Genomic DNA, 18,583 nt, shown 5'->3' on the forward strand with positions numbered 1-18,583 from the left:
GAGCCTGCCCATGCATACTGTTTGTGTGTATGTGTGTTGTGCGTGTGTTTAGTTCAAGTGGCCTGTCTGGGGAGAATGCTCAAGAAGATGTGGCCTAGTTGTACAGAAAGACTGCCTGGGTCTACAACCAAGATCTCTGACTAGGCAGACTCCTCTGGCACAAGTCAGCCACCACTGCAGCTGAGCCTGCACTGAGCATGTGCTGTTGCTTTCCCTGCTTGCTGCATGGAAACAATACAGAGAAGCAAGAGAAAAAAAATACAGAAAACCTCTCCTTTTTTAGGTCCAGGTACGTTTTAATTCCCCCCCCCCCGCCCCAATTAGACCTCCAGAAATCATTTGATACGTATCACACACATTAGCATCCTTACAGCTGCTTTCCTCTTCTTTCTTTCTTCAGATACACCCTTCTTTTAAGGAGGGAGGGTGGAGGCACCAGGAGAGATGTGGGTGGGAAAGAAACTGGGTTTTTCTTACACAGGGATAAAATCTCCTTGCTCATCTCAACGGTTGGCATGCGTGCAATCTGAGAGAATAAGCTGCCTCATGCAGACTGCTAACAGAGGCGGTTCGGTTCCACCCTGTTCTTTGTCTTCCTCAGTCTGTCTTCTAATTTCCATCGTACTGCTGCCAGCCTGGAATCTCTATCTTTCAAAACTGGTTTTACGCCAAATCTAATCCAATTGGAAAGCAAAGAGGATTGGAAAAAGCCCTCCAAGGCAAACTACTCAGCTTTAAAGGCCCTGTCCTATTACCACTAAATTGAGATTTATTGTGGTGGGAGGGGGGCAGGAAGGAAGCAAAAGGGAGAAAGTACCATATTGCCTTAGAGTACCATATGGGGAAGGCACCTGGTACCCAGACGTGTCAAACCGCCCCCCCTTCACAGCAGGGTCCCTCAGCCATCACTTTCACTGCTGGGCAGCCTGACCAATATACTTGCACTGATATTCATCTAATTTAGAGCAATTCTGCAATAAAGTAATAGGGAGAGGATGGGGATCACACATCCTTAGCAAAACCTTTTCCAGCTTTAAGATGGCTTGTACTGCGTCTGTCTCTCCTTCACATATATGCATGTTTTCTAGTACAGAGCAAGCACCTTCTCTGATAAATTTTGTGGCAGAATCTCTAATTCTGACTTTGCACATCCTCAGACATAAGATATCCACCTCCTCTCATATTTTAAAAGACAGAAGGCACAGAGAAGGAACTGCAAGCAGCATGGGGATGGGCAAAACCAATAAAACCAGCAAGAAAGATTGGTCTTCTTTCTAGCTAATTTGTGCATTTATTCATGGATATGCATATCCTTCTTTTCGCTCTGATGCTTTTCTCCCATCCAGAGCAAAATCCCCACCTTTATTTCTAAAGACAGAAAGAAAAAGTGTCCTGTGTCTGAAACTGAATAAGGTTTCCATACTGGCAGGATGGGGAAAGGTCTTGAAAATCTTCACAAGCCACTCATTGTCCATTTTTTAGAAAATTAAATTTGGCTAGGAACAAGCATATCATCTGTTTGACCAGTCTAAAAGTGGACTTGGGGGGAGGTGGGCAAGATGCGGCAAGATACAGGTTTAGGAAAAGGAGGTGAAAACACACACAAATTACAACAACCTGCCACACCGTGAACATAGCTGTCCCTACAGACACACCCGGCCAGGCCTTGTAACCTGGGATGGCAACAGGGTGCAGTTATGCAGTGGTGCCATCGCCCCTGCAGGAAAGAATTGTCTAACAGCATTGGGTTTCATTCAGCGCCATGAGTGGACCACTCCCTCTAAAGCAGTTGCTGGCCATCCAACCTGCCCTGATTCTGCTAACCCAGATGCTTGATTAAATAAAACACCCTTGTCTTTGTTATTTTTCTGTTCTCTTCTTATATTTGCCAGTCCACTTAAAAGAAAAAACAGCTAAAAAATTAAATTAACCAAGCAGTGATTCACACGCGCGCGCACGCGCACACACACACCAACCATCCAGGTAAATGTAATTTTAACCATACAGAGTGTATAAGTGTGTATATACATACATATATATATATATTTCTGACACTAGTATTTCCAAAAACCTTGTAAGCACTAAATTCTGTAAGCAAGAAAAAGCAACAATGCCTGCCCAGCTACCTGAGTACAGCATTGCAGGCAAGCCCCACCTTGGGTATGAAGGAAAAATGAAGGAACAGTGGTTACATTGAGCATTGGAAATAAATTTATGCTCAGTGAGGAGCTGCTTATAAAGGGGGAGAAATCATGATTTGTTTTACCTGAGACAGTGCTGGCCATGGCGGTGAGATGGGTAGCGGAGAGGATGCTGCAAAGGAAGATGCAGAGAGGCAGAAGGCTGGCTTTTCTGCTGAAGTGCTGCAATGCTGTGGAAGAGAGGAAGGTCTGACTCAGCTCTAGGGGGCTGTGGCTATCCAAGGAGGGAGGAGAGAAAAGAGGGTGCAAAGAGAGACAGAGAGAGAGGGAAAGGGAAAGAGAGAGGGGTCTTGAAAGACAGAAGGGGTTCCCAGATCACAGTATTGATTGCTCTCAGAGGGTGGCTTTTGATATCCAAATCTTTCCCAGCAAGGAATCTGAGGAGGAGAAATGCAGAGACAGTTGTTAGCAAAGGAGAGATGCAAGCAGACACACCCAAGCTAGAGATTTACCTCCCCCCACCTTATCTGGAATCTGTCTGCTGTTCTTTTAGTATGTTTTAGTGAGCTGGAATTGATTTATTTGAGACAAAAGCTTCTGGAAGCAAAACTACCTGCTAGCTTACCTGAAGGCCATGTATGAAATTCAGGTTAACCTGCCACACAACCACCCTCTGCCAAGTATTCTCACTTACACTGACCATCTCATTGTTTTAATCACAAGACAAACATGCCCCACCTTCACAAATCAATTATGCTATTGCAAATGAATTTCAAGCTTTATATTGTATATTTTGTTTCCAGCGCTCGTTGTTAAGATCTGCAGCAACTTCAAAAGTAGAAAATGAAAAAGAATTTTAAAAATATTTCGTATTAAACCCACCACATCTTTAAACCAAGCATTCAGAAACACACCCTTTCCAATGCATAACACAAACTTCCTTCAAAAGGTACACTTTGTTTTAAATGTGCTTCTGTTTATTTTTCCCCCCTCTTCCTAATACAGTAAATCTTATTTGTCATTGTCATAACCATTACTGTTTGCACTGGTCTTTAAACACCTTTTTTTTTGGGGGGGGGGAGGGGGGAGGATTCCAAATCCAGATAGTTTAATGGGTAGTAACAAAATATACTCCCTAAAACAGCCAAGCGTCATCATCCTTAGAATTTATATAATTCTTTCTGGGTGTTCAATGCACATTACAGCTATTTTACAATGCAGGAGCTCACTGTATTGCCAGTGTCAGTGTGGGATAAGGTTTGAGGCTGGGAAATCGAGGCTGACCGAGGTTGACTGCAGCCACTCTAGGGGTTCACATCTGATGTGAGCCTTAATTTGGGATTTTTCCGACACAAAGTTCATGCTCTAAACACAACATACCAGCTTTTTAAAAAACGATTTAAGCCTCATCTTTGAGAATGCCTGAAACATCAATTAGGTCTGGCTAGTAATGCATTAATTTATGATTCAGGAAGAGTCTAGAGGCTGGGAACTCACATCTCAACTTTCTGGTCCTAGTGCTGTTTGCATAACTGACATTACTTGATAACATTCCAAACAGCTTCCTGTATAGACAATATTGTTTGCCAAATAAATTACATTTGGCTTAGATGGAACCATTTCACACAATGCTGAGTAACTGAAGGATTACTGAAATCCTTCCCTCTCCTTTGTTGTGGTGGCAGAGGCTTCCTCGTGAGGAGGCTACTGCCATGAAGCCAGGAGCAGCGCACTTGGCCCTTCTCATCCCACAGCGGGAGAAGTGCCCAACCAGTTGTCACCCCTCTTCTAGGGTATCTCCCAGTGCAGTAACATTTGACCTAGAGAATTCCTATAGTTTATACGAGAACTGTGACATACATAGTATCATGTTGACTTTATGTAGTCAATCTGGTTTAACGCAGTTCAGTGGTGGAAGACAAGAACAACATAGTGATGAAAGTGTAGGACTTTGGTTGCAGAGCCATATTCTAATAAAAGCTTGGTAGATAGAAGGGAATGCTGTGGATATAGTGTATCTTGATTTCAGTAAGGCCTTTGATAAGGTCCCCCCATGACGATCTTGCAAAAAGCTAGTACAGTGTGGACTAGCCAATCATAGAATCATAGAGTTGAAGGGACCACAAGGGCCTTCCAGTCCAACCCCATTCTGCCATGCAGGAATTCTCAATCAAAGCATCCCAGACAAACGGCCATCCAGCCTCTGTTTAAAGACCTCCAAGGAGGGAGATTACACTACACTCCGAGGGACTTTGTTCCACTGTCGGACAGTCCTTACTGTCAGGAAGTTCCTCCTAATGTTGAGATGGAATCTCTTTTCCTGCAGCTTGCATCCATTGCTCCGGGTCCTGTTATTTGGAGCAGCAGAAAACAAGCTTGCTCCCTCCCAGGGCCGGCTCTAGGTATTTTGCCACCCTAGGCGAGAAATATTCTGGCACCCCTGTCGCCCATCATAATTATTTTCACCCCTTGATTTCCGCTGTTTCATTTGTTAAAGGTAAACATGACACAAAACTTAGGTTCTAATTTCTCGTCATAGTATTGAGAATTAGCCAAAAAGCCAATTAGGTTTTTACAGGTTAAAGACTTTTTTTATTGCTGAGACATTTGGAATGTAGACTAATTCATCCATATTCCTTTTGCAGGCTGGAAGCATTATTCATTCTAATGATGTGGAAAAATCTGGATCCCATCCCCATGAATTTGTGGGGTGGTGATGGTCCATCTATGACCCCTGAAAACTAAAAATCTTCCCTGAAGGGGCAGAAAAGGGTGTCACAAGTAAGAGAAGAAAACCAGTATGGTCACCAGGTGAGAGGACCAGGGCTGCTGCCGCACTGCAGAATTAAGGTCGTTTGACACCACTTTAGCTGCCCTTGGCTCCCACAGTGAGCAGCTGTCCTAACTGCAAAGGAGGACAAGGCACTGCAAAATGTAGGTCTTTCAAGTAAAATGGAGGACATGACTAAGTAAAAGCTAAAACCCCTCATATAAATATAAATTCATGCGTCTTAGTGATGCTCAAAAGGGAGGACATTTTTGGAATTCCTCCTGGACAGAAGACTGAAATGTAAGGTATACCCCAGAAAAAGAGGACATCTGGTCAACTTGTGGGTTCCATGCTATGGAGTCCTGGGATTTGTAGTTTGTTGTGGCTCCACTGCTCTCTGACTGAGAAGGCGAATTCTCCTCCAAAAATCCAAATCCCAGGATTCCATAGCATGGCACCAGGGCATTTAAAGTGGTGTCAAAATTGCATTATTTCTGCAGTGTAGATGCAGCCTATGAAACAAGGATGGGAATGGCTTCAGGGCGAGAAAGAAAAGACACATAGTAGGCACACCATTTACAGCGCTTTAGAAATAAACTATAATAATAACAACAATACCACCATCAAGAGTGGGCAAGCCACACTCTCTCAGCCTCAGAGGAAGGCCATGGTGAGCCTCCCCTGAACAAACTTTGCCAAGGAAACCCCAAGAGAGGGTGGCCAGGAGGCAGAAAGAACTTGAGGACACACAGCAACAAACAACAACAAGGGGGTCTGGGAATCAGAGAAAAGGGTGAGTGAGTGGAAAGGGAGGCAAAAGTGAGTGGACAGGGAAGGAAGAGGGCCAAAGTCTGGGAAGAAGAAAGAATTATGGGGGCGGGGGAATGGGGCTATAGAAACCCACTGGGTGACTTTGGGGGAGTCACACTCTCTCAGCCTCACGGGAAGGCCATGGCAAGCCTTTCCTGCACAAGTCTCTCTCTTGGCAAGAGAGAGGGAGACAGGAAGGAAGGAAGAGAAGAAGAGGGAGGGGGGAAGGAAGGAAGGAAACAAGAGGGGAAAAAGGGGGAAGGAATGAAGGGGAGGGAGGGGCAGGAGGAAAGAAAGAGGGAGGGAGGGAAGAAAGGAAGGAGGAATGAAGGGGGAAAGTAGGAAAGAAGAAAGGAAGGCAAGAAGGAAGGGGGAGGGAGAGAGGGACAGGAGGAAAGAAAGAGGGAGAGAAGGAAGGAAGGAAGGAAGGAAGGAAGGAAAAGGAGAGAAGAAAACAAGGGGAGAAGAAAGAAGATAGAGGGAAGAAAGGAAGGAGGGAGAAGGGAGGCACTCTGCACTCCACAACAAACTCCAGCTCCCAGAATTCCATAGCCATGAGCCAGAAAGAGTTAAAGCAGTGCCAAACCGGGTTAATTCTCCAGTGTGGATGCAGCCCAGTAATTGAAGAGCGCAGCAAACGTCTCCCCCTCTTTCAGCCTCAGCAAGCAGCTCTCTCTTCCTGCTACTCAGAGGCTGGCAGTGCTGCTGGCTGCTGTTGCCTGATTCTGTGATCCTCTGGCTCCAGCCACTCTCTCTCTCTCTCTCTCTCTCTCTCTCTCTCTCTCTCTGGCGCCCCCTAGAGGTTGGTGCCCTAGGCAGCTGCCTAGTTCGCCTATATGGACAAGCCAGCCCTGCTCCCTCCTCAATATGACATCCCTTCAAATATTTAAACAGGGCTATCATATCACCTCTTAACCTTCTTTTCTCCAGGCTAAACATCCCCAGCTCCCTAAGTCGTTCCTCATAGGGCATGGTTTCCAGACCCTTCACCATTTTAGTCGCCCTCCTTTGGACAAGCTCCAGTTTCTCAATGTCCTTTTTGAATTGTGGCGCCCAGAACTGGACACGATATTCCAGGTGGGGCCTGACCAGAGCAGAATATAGTGGCACTATTCCCTTGATCTAGACACTATACTTCTATTGATGCATCCTAAAATTGCATTGGGCTTTTTAGCTGCGCATCACACTGTTGACTCATGTTCAACTTGTGGTCTTCTTGGACTCCTAGATAATAATCCCTTTCACACATAGTTTCATTCAGCCAGGTGTCCCCAATCCTATATCTGTGCATTTTATTTTTCCGCCCTAAGTGCAATACCTTACATTTCTCCATGTTGAATTTCATTTTGTTAGCTTTGGCCCAGCTTTCTAGTCTATTCAGGTCATTTTGAATCTTGATCCTGTCCTCTGGGGTATTAGCTATTCCTCCTAATTTGGTGTCATCTGCAAATTTGATAAGTATACTCCCAATTCTGTCATCCAGGTTATTGATAAAGATGTTGAATAACACTGGGCCCAGGACAGAGCCCTGTGGAACCCCACTCGTCACTTCTCTCCAGGATGAAAAGGAGCCATTGTTGAGCACCTTTTGCGTTCAGCTGGTCAACCAGTTACAAATCCATGTAACAGTCACCTCAAGCATAGGTGGAATTTGCCTTACGTGGGGAGAGGCGGAATGGATCCCCGTGTAAAGCAAGATTCCACTGTACTAGCTTGTTTGCAAGAATGTCATGGGAAACCTTGTCAAAGGCCTTACTGAAATCAAGATATACTATATCCACAGCATTCCCTTCATCTACCAAGCTAGTAATTTTATCAAAAAAAAAAAGAGATTAGATTTGTCTGGCATGACTTGTTTCTCTGAAACCCATGTTGACTTAACTTAACTGTTATCCTTCGGCCTGTGAGGGAGAGAATAGGTTGGCCCAGCTCCATCAGGGCTAGCCTGAAGAAAGAGGCTCCTCCCTCCGGTCCATCTGCCTTGGTCCAGGCCTCAGAGGGAGAGAAGAATGCTGGATCTGGTCCCCCCCCTCACCATTCCCTTCTCCTTTTGTGTCGTGTCTTTTAGATTGTAAGCCTGAGGGCAGGGAACCGTCTATTATCCCCTGTTGTAAGCTGCCCGGATTCCCAGTGATTGGGCGGCATATAAATAAATCCTATTATTATTATTATTATTATTATTATTATTAAACATTACGAAGGACTTTCTGACAGCAAGAGCTGTTTGACAGTGGAAGACGCTGCCTCAGAGTGTGATGGAGTCTCTTTCTTTGGAGATTTTTAAACAGAGCCTGGATGGCCATCTGTCAGAAGTACTTTGATTGTGCATTCCTATATGGCAGGAGGTTCGACCTGATGGCGCTTGTGGTCTCTTCCAGCTCTATGATTCTATGAAGCTCACCAGATGAACCTGTGCATCTTTATTCCTTCCCACTTTGCCAGCCACTGGTCATACTGAGAATCTTACCTCCTGTCTTGAGTGTGCAGCAAAAGCCATATGTGACTGAGGCATACAGAAATCAATGTATGTCTACATTTAAAGCACAGAGATTTCATCATATGCAACAGAGCCTCCTCTTCTTTGGCACTTGTTTTGCTGTCTCGTGCCTAGGAAAACAGTGAAGTTCCAGCTTCCATTTCTGCCTGCATTGTTCCTGTGAAGAAAAGCCAAGTATGAAAGCACTGGACAAGTCATCTATAATAATAAATAATAATAAATGCTTTATTTATATACCGCCCTTCTTCCAATCAGGGCGGTGTACAACACAATATCAAACACAATATACAAAGGCAATAAAAACACATTAAAATATACATTAAAATCACCTACTAGCCAGCACATCATTGGCCGTCGGGGGGGGGGGGGGGTGACTAACTAGAACTTGTATCGGGGAATGCTCATTTAAACAGGAAGGTTTTCAAATCCTTCCTGAACTGGGCTAGGGAGGTAGCCGAGCGGAGCTCTATGGGCAGCGTGTTCCAGAGGGTCGGGGCCGAGATGGTGAATGTCCTCCTTACTGTGGAGGCTAATCTTGCCCCAGGTACCCTCAGTAGCTGCTGCCCAGATGTTCTGAGTGTGCGGGGCGGATTGTATGGGGAGAGGCGGTCCTCAAGGTATCCTGGGCCCAAGCCATGTAGGGCTTTATAGGTTATAACCAACACCTTGTATTGCGCCCGGAAGCGAATGGACAGCCAGTGGAGATCTTTAAGTACAGGTGTTATATGACTGGCTCTGGATGTACCAGTAACCAGTCTGGCTGCCATATTCTGTACCAGTTGTAGCTTCCGGGTATGGTACAAGGGTTGCCCCATGTAGAGCGCGTTGCAGAAATCCAATCGAGAGGTTACCAGAGCATGTACCACCGTTTCAAGGTCCCCCCGGCCCAGGTAGGGACGCAGCTGGCGTATCAGCCGAAGCTGATAACAGGTGCTCCTGACCGTCGCATCCACCTGAGATGTAAGGTGGAGCGACGAGTCAAGGAGCACCCCCAAACTGCGTACCGAGTCCTTTACAGGAAGCGTGATCCCGTTCAGGACAGGCGGAACCACCGCCATCCCTGGGCCAGGAGAACCTATCACGAGCACCTCCATTTTCTCTGGATTCAGACTGAGTCGGTTTTCCCTCATCCAGCCCATTACTGACTCCAGACAGGCCACGAGAGGAGAGATGCCATCCCCGGTCACTGCATCAGTCGGAAACATAGAGAAGATTATTTGGGTGTCATCAGCATACTGATAACCCCGCACCCCATGTCTCCGGATGATCTCTCCCAGCGGTTTCATGTAAATGTTGAAAAGCATGGGAGACAGAATGGCTCCTTGAGGGACCCCAGATATAAGGGCCCTCTTGTCGGAGCACACGTCTCCCAGCTGCACCATCTGCAACCTCCCAGAGAGGTAGGATCGGAACCACTGGAGTGCAGTGCCCCCGATTCCCACCTCTGCCAGGCGCTCCAGAAGGATACCATGGTCTATGGTATCGAAAGCCGCTGAGATGTCCAAGAGCACCAACAGGGACACGCTTCCCCTGTCGATGCCCAGACAGAGATCATTGCCCAAGGCGACCATGGCCGTCTCAACCCTGTAGCCCACCCGAAAGCCAGTTTGAAATGGGTCCAGATAATCCGTTTCGTCCAAGATCGATTGAAGCTGGATTGCAACCGCCTTCTCGATCACCTTCCCAAAAAATGGCAATAGCGATACTGGCCGATAATTATTATGCATCAGGGGGTCGAGGGAGGGCTTTTTTAACAGCGGTTTTACCATGGCCAATTTCAAGCTGGATGGAAATTGCCCGTCCCTCAAAGATGTATTTATAATCCGGTGTAACGACGAGGTTACCACCGGTCCCCCCTGAGCCGCTAGCCATGAGGGACAGGGATCGAGGGAGCAGGTTGTCTTCCAAACGCTTCCAAGGATCTTGTCCACATCATCGGTACTAACCGACTCAAACTGATCCAGTTTAATGGAGTCCACGGAGGCTCTGGATGCCTCTACCCTAGGTTCTGCTCTAATGCCGGCGTTAAGACCTTCGCTTATCTGAGAGGTTTTATCCGCGAAGAAGTTGTTAAATTGGTCACAGCAGGCCTTTGAAGGTTCAAGGATCTGGTTCGGGGCAGGAGGGAGCTGAGTTAGCTCCCTGACTACCCTGAACAACTCTGCTGGACGCGACTCCGCGGACGTGACACGAGCACCATAGAACGAGTTCTTAGCTGCTTGTATCGCCTCTCCGTAGTCCTCCAAAAGGCGGTCTAGGAGAGCCTTGTCGGCTAAGTGTAGGTGTTTCCGCCAGCGGTGCTCTAGCCGTCGCAGGACCCGCTTCTTGCCCGGAGGTCTTCCGTGTACCAGGGCTTACGTTTGGAAGCGGGCCTGAGAGGGCGCTTGGGAGCGATACTGTGTATAGCCCTAGAGAGACCGGTATTCCAGATACCAGTCAGGGCATCAACAGAGTCGCCGTCATTTCCAACCATGAACCCCTCTAAGGCTTCCTGGAACCTCTGAGGTTCCATCACCCTTCAAGGGTGGACCATCCTAATAGGTCCTCCACCCCCGGGGGGGATCTGGGTAGAAGCCTTGATTTTTGCCTCCACGAGGAAATGATCCGTCCATGGCAGGGGGGAAATGTTAGTTATTTCCGCCCACAGATTTTCCGCATCCGTACAAAAAACCAAATCCAGTGTATTACCCGCAAAATGCGTTGGACCCGTAATCAGCTGGATGGCCGCCATGGTATCCATGAATTCCCGAGCCGCACCGGATGGAACATAGTTGGCCGCGAAGGGGATGTTGAAGTCACCCAGGACTAGCAGCCTGGGTGTCTCCAGCATCAGCTCCGCGACCAACTGTGTCAGCTCGTTAAGGGAGTCCGTTAGCGCACGGGGTGGCCGATACACCAACAGAATCCCTAGACTGTCCCTAGCCTTCAGGGTCAGGTAAATACACTCGATAAAAGAAGTTTGTCGGATGTGGTTCCTGGTGAGAGACAAGGTGTTCTTGTAGACCAATGCAACACCCCCCCCCCGCCCACCTAACCTGGGCTGGTCCTTCACCAAAAACCCGGCAGGGAGGGCCTGTGCCCACACAGCATCTCCCTCAGGCCCAAGCCAGGTTTCGGTAATGCAAGCCAGGTCGCAATTACTGTCCTCCAACAGATCATGGAGGATGTGGGACTTGTTGTTGATCGACCTGGCATTGCACAGGAGCAGCGACAGGGTTTGTGGCACGGTTGGAATGACCCTCAGGTCCCTTTGGTTAGGAGGGGGACCGGAAGGAGAGATAGATATTAAGCATCGATCTCGCCTTCCTCTGTAACGCAAGTCCACCTTCCTACCGCCATACCTCCCCCTGCCCCACACCACCTCAATGGGAGCCCCGCTCGCACCGATATTACCCTCTTCCTCCCCAGCCGAAGCATTCCCCGCATCCATGCCCTCTCCTTCCCCCTTGCAAACCACAAGAAGAACAGAGGTGTAACACAGCAGTCATCCTCTGTTCTAGGCTGACTTGGGCACAGCCCTCTCGCCCCTTGCGCCGCTATAAAAATGCACAACTGTGCAGTTGTGGAGCTGCGGAGTCCAAGCAAAACAGTCCGGGGGCAGCCTCCCCGGGCCGGTGCGCAGCTGTGCACCTCTGACAACCCGAGGAGAGCCACCCGGCAGCACAAACAGCTCCTGGCGTGGTCCGGCGGCTCCCTGATGGTATAGGGTTATAGACAGAGTCCTCTCAGCCGTTGCCTGATGGAAAAAGGGGCGGGCGGCGTCCTCTTCAGGGAGGCCGGGAGCCGGCTTTATGGGGCTGCTCTCACCGGCCCCGCCCCTCAGAAACGCCGCTCCGGCGGCGAGGAAAAGTCCTCTGGGCCGCTGCCCAGATGGGAGGAGGGCGAGAGGTGGCGTCCTCTTCAGGGAGGCCGGGAGCCGGCTTTATGGGGCCGCTCTCACCGGCCCTGCCCCTCAAAAACGCCGCTCCGGTGGCGAGGAAAAGTCCTCTGGGCCGTTGCCCAGATGGGAGGAGGGCGAGCGGTGGCAGGGATGGGCTGCGTGTGTTTCTTCTTAGACACAGAATGGACACTGCAATGGGCCAAATAAAACACAGGAAAATGGAAAGTGAGACACCACCAAGAGTAGTGGTCCTATGAATAAGGAGGATTTCTAAAAAAACAGTCTTCTTAGCAAACCTAACAAAATGTACAGCTTTATATAATACAGTATTGCACTGTTAACACTCTCTGCAGAGAAGCATGTATCTTAATAGTACTAACTTCTTTCTCTCAGTTAGTTTCAAAGGTGGTACAAGATTCCTTTCTAAGTCTGCGGACAATTGCTCTTGGGGTTAAATGCAAGCACTTAATACATTTACAATCTGTTATTTAAAGAATTACAATATGCTGTGGATTCATCTACTATTAAGGCTATAGTTCAGAACTTGCAAAGGGCTGGGCTGCAATTCCTTTTTAAAAGATCATCTCAATGACAAACAAAACGACATTTTTTACGTTTTAAGTTACAAAGGAGTGTGCAGTGCTTTGGAGATTCTTCAGGAGGTGCTATATTAAAAAAGTGATGCGGTTTTACTCGAATTCCAGTAAACTAGAACAAAGGTGTAATCAAGTGGGAAGACAGAAGAGCAGACAAAGCTGAGTCATAACATAATCTAAATAAAGACCAGCTCCTGGCTCATTGTATTCACTGCTTGTATTTGGTAACCTTCCAGGCTTCCCCTTTTCTGGCAAAAATTGCTTTCCTGTTAATTATTATAGAATTCATTCTTCCCTGATGTAATGGAACTCAGCAAAGAAACAAATACAACTCTAACTAACCAAACCAATGTAGCCAGGAAATCATGATATTCTGTGCTTCATTTTGTTTAAAGCCAACTGTGAAAAAGGGCTAGAAGCCTTAGCAGCCCAGTTCTGTGGATGTGTGTCATGGTGATGCAGAATGACTTGCACTGAAGTGGCTGCAAGGCATTCCAGTTGGAAGACAGCAAGTTTGCTCAAGGGGCACAGATTACTTGCCACTTCTGCCATGGACTGGCCATGTGAGCTTGCTTAGATAATATACTCGTTTCCCACCAGTAACTTGGGAATTACACTGAGCTGACTTTGTTGGCTGCTTTTAAGGAACTGGGCATACTGTACAATGTCCCTCATTCATGACAGGGAAGCACCTACCTTCCATGCTAGAAAACTGGTGGATCTTGTTCCAGTTTTGAAATTCAATTGTTGTTGTTGATAACTTTCCTTGAGTTGACCTCCATGCATGGCGACCCTGGGGATGAGACATCTCCACTGTCAAGGTATGCTAGTTGTGACTGGATGAGAGTGTAGTAAACTGGCAGGTGTAGTCCATGAAGCACTAGCAATCAGTCATTTAATTAGCTAATTAGGCCAGGTGATTGTGTTAGCCAATTAGCAAAATATAACTGCATTGCAATGTCTGTTGGATTGTTGAGAGCATTCTCTGTACATGCTCTCTATGCTGTTGGGAGCTTTCTGTACATGCTCTCCATACAGTTTGGTAGCACTCTGAATGTGCTCTCCATGCTGGTTGTGATATTGCTGGTAATACTGCTCAAACAAACCAAAGTCCCTGTAACGAAAAAAACCCCAAAGATATAACAAAACACAACCACCAAAGGGTTCTGGTAAAAACTAAAAAAGAATAACAACACCCTGGAGCAGGAAAACAATGTAATGTCTAAAAGGGTAAAAATACCCCACTGAAAGATTTAAAATGCTAAGGGTGAATAAAATATCCCAAATACTTGGAAATTATATGCAAAATTATTTATAAAACAAAAGGCCAGACGCGTTTCGACCTACGTCTTCCTCAGTGGCCTGTAAAAATATGTAAAAAGTATGATAGCACCTTAGCAACCAATGTGACTTTGCTGACTTCAAAAGCTGCAATGAGCTTGAACTGCTCTCAGAGTGTCTTCTATAACCAGCTGTGCTGGTAATGAGCTTAATCCTGCCAAAACTCAAGGACAAATCCTAGGGAAAAGCACAGGGTGTGGAGTAACAAGAAAAATCTGAAAATCACCAACACACATGAGGTCAGCGTAGATTAGAATACTCACCACTGGATTCATTTGAGTTCCCGTATTTATGGTTGTATATCGGATATCCCATCTGAATACTAAATTATAAAGGAAATACTTCCCCTGTACCATCAACCCTTACAAATCCAATATAGGGAACCATCATGTCACAAGACAAAGCAAATAGGGCACAGATATAAAATTATTCAAACTAACCAATTCATATTTTCATTCAGAATTCAAACGATGGATCCATTTGAGTTCTAATACTTGTAATTGTTTTATGTTTTTCATATTAGATATCCCATCTATGCACCAGAATTTGAATGAATCAAAAGTGTGATGTTGCTTCACAAAGGCCTGTTACAGACAGCCAAAATAAAGCTCCTTCGAGTCACAGTGGAGGTATGGTGTTTCAATGATGCATGCGTCCTAAGAGTCCAAAAGCCACGCTCCAGTCCTTAGGGCTGGAGCGTGGCTTTGGTGCGACTTCTGGACTCTTAGGACCCCCGTGTGATAAAGTCCTTAGCAGACATCACTATGCAGGAGCCATATAGTCACAAGTGTAAGGAATTATCATTTTATACAACACTTGCATAATCCATATAGACCTGCATTTGTAAGGAATCTTTCATATCATCTGCTTTATCTTTAACAGGCATCTTTCTCTATTAATTCACAGAGGAACTTAAACATCTATATGTTTATGGCCTATTTGATGTTGTGTGCCTTCAAGTTATTTCTGACTTATGGCGACCCTAAGGTGGATCTCATGGGATTTTCTTGGTAAAATTTGTTCACAAGCAGTTTGCCTTTGCCTCCCTGGAAGGGCGAGAGCACAACTTGCCCAAAGTCATCCAATGGGTTTCATGGCTGAGCTGAGAATCGAACGCCGTTCTCTACAATCCTGGTGCAACACTCAAACCACGCTGGCTCTTATAGCCTATAGTACAGCTTATTTAAAAGGTTCTTTTAACTTCTTTCTTACCAGTATTTTAAGGATTGTCATCAGCTGGGAACAGGATCAGCATAAAGCTGTCAGAGGCCTGTTACAGACTGCCAAAATAAAGCTGCTTCGGGTCTCTTTGGAGGTATGCTGTTTAAATGATGCATGCATCCTAAGAATCCGGAAGCTTCACCAAAGCTGCACTCCAGTGCTTAGGAATGGAGGGTGGCTTTGGTGTGACCTCCGGACTCTTAGGACCCATGCATCATTTAAACAGAATACCTCCAAAAAGACCCGAAGCAGCTTTGTTTTGGCGGTCTGTAACAGGCCAGAGACAACATTGGAGGCTATGTAAACAGCCTAATTTGGGTCTTGGGAGATAGCTTTTCTACTGTCTCCAACATCTCTGTCCAATCAGAGACAGATCCAGCTAACTCCCATTAATGTCCACAAAGATTCTCCCATGGTTTAGCTTTATATGTCAATGCAGTAAAAACAAACAGGGGGGCTGTTGCAGGATAATCCCAGCACGCGCGGGGCAGGTTTAACCAGGAAGAAAGCAGCCCTTGTCTCAGGCGATTTAGATATTCATGGGTACTTTGCAAACTGCAAGCCAGTTTAATTATTTCAAAATGTGTACCATATGCTCAATACAATGAGTTCCGGCTAACATTGTCCCAGTCTTCTGGCCCAGTTGTTTTTCAAAAGTAGACTCATTAAGAAAGAGACCCTGTTTTGTTTATTTAAGGATATGTTTTGCCCTTCTCTTTCTGATTTCAGGGTTAGTGTAATATACGTTTTTAAAAATTGAATAACAGCAACCGTGTAGATAAGGAAGATAGTAACTATTTGGATGTTAGATGAGTCAGTTTGGATGAAAAACAAGAAAAGAAAATAGATTGAAGTTTCTCATCATATAAGATAAGATCTTGAAAAACCATTATAGGTTTTCTGTTGTTGTTTATTTGGAAAAAATTGCCAGAAAACAATTCTAAAAAATAAGAAAGAAGCGTTAAGGATATAACCTTGTCTCTCATATATATATATATATATATATATATAATGAGTAATTTCAGAAACAAGCACAAGTAATATTCATCAAGAAAATACAAAGAAGGAAGTAACTAAATTGTTTTAATTGTTGTATTTGAATCATCTTTTTTTAAAAGTAGACTCATTAAAATGCACAGGATGTTATTAAACAAAATACAGATCACTGGGATGGGGCTATTTCTTTGCATGAAGGGATCTAGCTGTTTACTCACTGACTGGTGGAAAGTCCAAAACCACAAACAGCCTCAGAGCATTCAGACTTCAAAAATGGGCCTAAAATAATTTGTTCCTTCTGAAGGATCATAGTTCCACCCAGAATAGGCTGAATATTACTTTCTTGGCCCAGTAACTTCCTACCCATTGACTGTGTTCTTCTTCCTCTTCTTGCAAAATACAGCAAGGCTATGAAAATAGTGAAAGCCAATCCAATTCGGAAGGCCTTTCTGAATGCAATCTTCCTTCTGGCCTCACTGTCTTTGGTCACATCCCAAACCACACTCTCCCTCCTTTTCACCTTCTCCCCCCAAATTCTAGATAATACTCTATGGCTGCGTTGGCACTGAAGGACTAATGCAGTTTGCCACCACTTTAACTCCCATGGCTCTATTATTATTATTATTATTATTATTATTGCAACAGGGTACAGCTAGGCTTGCCATAACCCGGCTGCAACCGGGAACTTCCCGATTTTGGGGGCCCGGGGCCCCTCCCGGCACGGGTGCAGCCCCAAAACCGGGAGCCCCCCGGTTGCAGCCTGGGTTGCTGCGCCCCTGGCAGGCCTCGCTGCCCTCCTCCTCCACCTCGGGGAGGCGGGGAGGAAGAAGAGGGCAGCGAGGCCTGCCTGGAGCGCAGGAGGCGAAGCTGGAGGCGGTGCCTCCCCGCGCGCCCGCGCCACCCTCCTCCTCCGCCCCCTCTCTCCCAGGCTGCGCGGAGGAGGCGAAGGTGGAAGGAGGCAGCATCTCCTCCGCACAGGGAGGAGGAGAGGAGGCGGGGGAAGGTGGCGCGGGCGCGCGGGGAGGCGGGGGATTACCCCGGGATTCCCCCCCCCCCCCGAGAGGCCCTGGATGGGGCTCCGCGATCGCGGAGTCCTCCAGGCCTGGCTGGGGCTTGGAGGACGCTTCCTCCCAAGCCCCAGCTAGGCCCTGGATGGGGCTCCGCGATCGTGGAGTCCTCCAAGGCCTCGCTGGGGCTTGGGAGACGCTGTCCTTGGACAAGGTTTAAAAATGTAGGACTTTTTTTAATTTCCTGGCCAGGAAACAAACCCAAAAAAGTCCTACATTTTTAAACCATGTCCTACATTTCTCCCGTTTTGGAGGTCCCCAGGGATGGCAACCCTAGGTACAGCGACACATTTTCTGAACTCTTTCACACACCACAAACATCATGGGAAGAGCTGGAGGGCAGAGCAGTGGCTAAGATTTTAAGACTCCATATTTAATCAGTGAGGAAGGATCCAGAAATCCCTGCTTCAGAATTCATGCCGTCTCTTCCTTCAACCAGCCTTCAGGCAACAAACAGCAAGAAAGCATTTTTGGGATTTCCCCATGAATGATTTGTTCCTGTTTATTGCCTGGTTACTCATGGATTAATGGCGCTTTAGGCAGCCCCACGTGGAGCGTGTGACAGTAGTCCAAACGGGACGTAGCCAAAGCATGCGTCACCGCAGACAGATCTGGCGTCTCAAGGAACGGGCGCAGATGGCGCACAAGTTTTAAGTGTGCAAATGCACTCCTGGCCAGTGCTGAAAGCTGGGCATCCAGGCTCAGACTGGAGCCCAGCAGCCCAGCCAAGCTGCCAGCAATTGTGGGGGATTCCTGGGAGACCGGCCGTTGAATCGCGAGGGCATGTGAAGGTTTTGATTGCGAATGTGCCATTTTCACAGGATGACCCCCATTTAAACCTCCAATTGTCCCTGGGTGAGAATGCCCCAGGGCAGGGTTGCTATAATAATAATAATAATAATGATAATGATAATTATTATTATTTATGTATACCCCGCTCTTCAGCCAAAAGGCTATCAGTGTGTTAATAAGGAATATTTTTTAGAAAGCAAATGGTTCCCTCACATTGGTCCAAAAACACACACTGCAGAATTAACCCACTTTGAGGCCGCTTTAACAGCCCTGGCTCAATGCTGGGGAATTCTGGGAAGCGTAGTTTTGTGAGACATTGAGCCTTTCTCTGTCAGAGCTCTGGTGCCACAATAAACTGCAGTTCCCAGGATTCCCTGGCACTGAGCTTGCTTGTTTTCTGAACCGCTCTGGGAGCGCTGGAATGGTGCTACTAGCTTTCTGAGGGCGCAGTTTGAAGACTTCTGAGGGAAAC

The 18,583-nt window shown here is 46.7% G+C and overlaps 1 protein-coding gene across 1 annotated transcript in view; it reads right to left on the minus strand.

Moving 5' to 3' along the window:
• STMN3 (stathmin 3) overlaps positions 1-14,416 on the minus strand; it is a 46,246-nt gene extending 31,830 nt beyond the window's left edge. Inside the window, exons 1-4 of the mRNA XM_089513530.1 lie at positions 14,299-14,416; positions 13,391-13,808; positions 8,189-8,375; positions 2,267-2,578 (exon numbers count right to left, since the gene is read on the minus strand). Of these exons, the coding sequence (XP_089369656.1) occupies positions 2,267-2,285 (19 nt within the window). The 5' untranslated portion in view covers positions 2,286-2,578; positions 8,189-8,375; positions 13,391-13,808; positions 14,299-14,416. The remainder of the gene's footprint in view (positions 1-2,266; positions 2,579-8,188; positions 8,376-13,390; positions 13,809-14,298) is intronic.
• Between the last annotated feature and the right edge of the window lie 4,167 nt (positions 14,417-18,583).

This window comes from Sceloporus occidentalis, unplaced genomic scaffold, assembly GCF_023333645.1.
Source record: "Sceloporus occidentalis isolate IW3139 unplaced genomic scaffold, rSceOcc1.0.p SCAF_3, whole genome shotgun sequence".
NCBI lineage: Eukaryota > Metazoa > Chordata > Lepidosauria > Squamata > Phrynosomatidae > Sceloporus > Sceloporus occidentalis.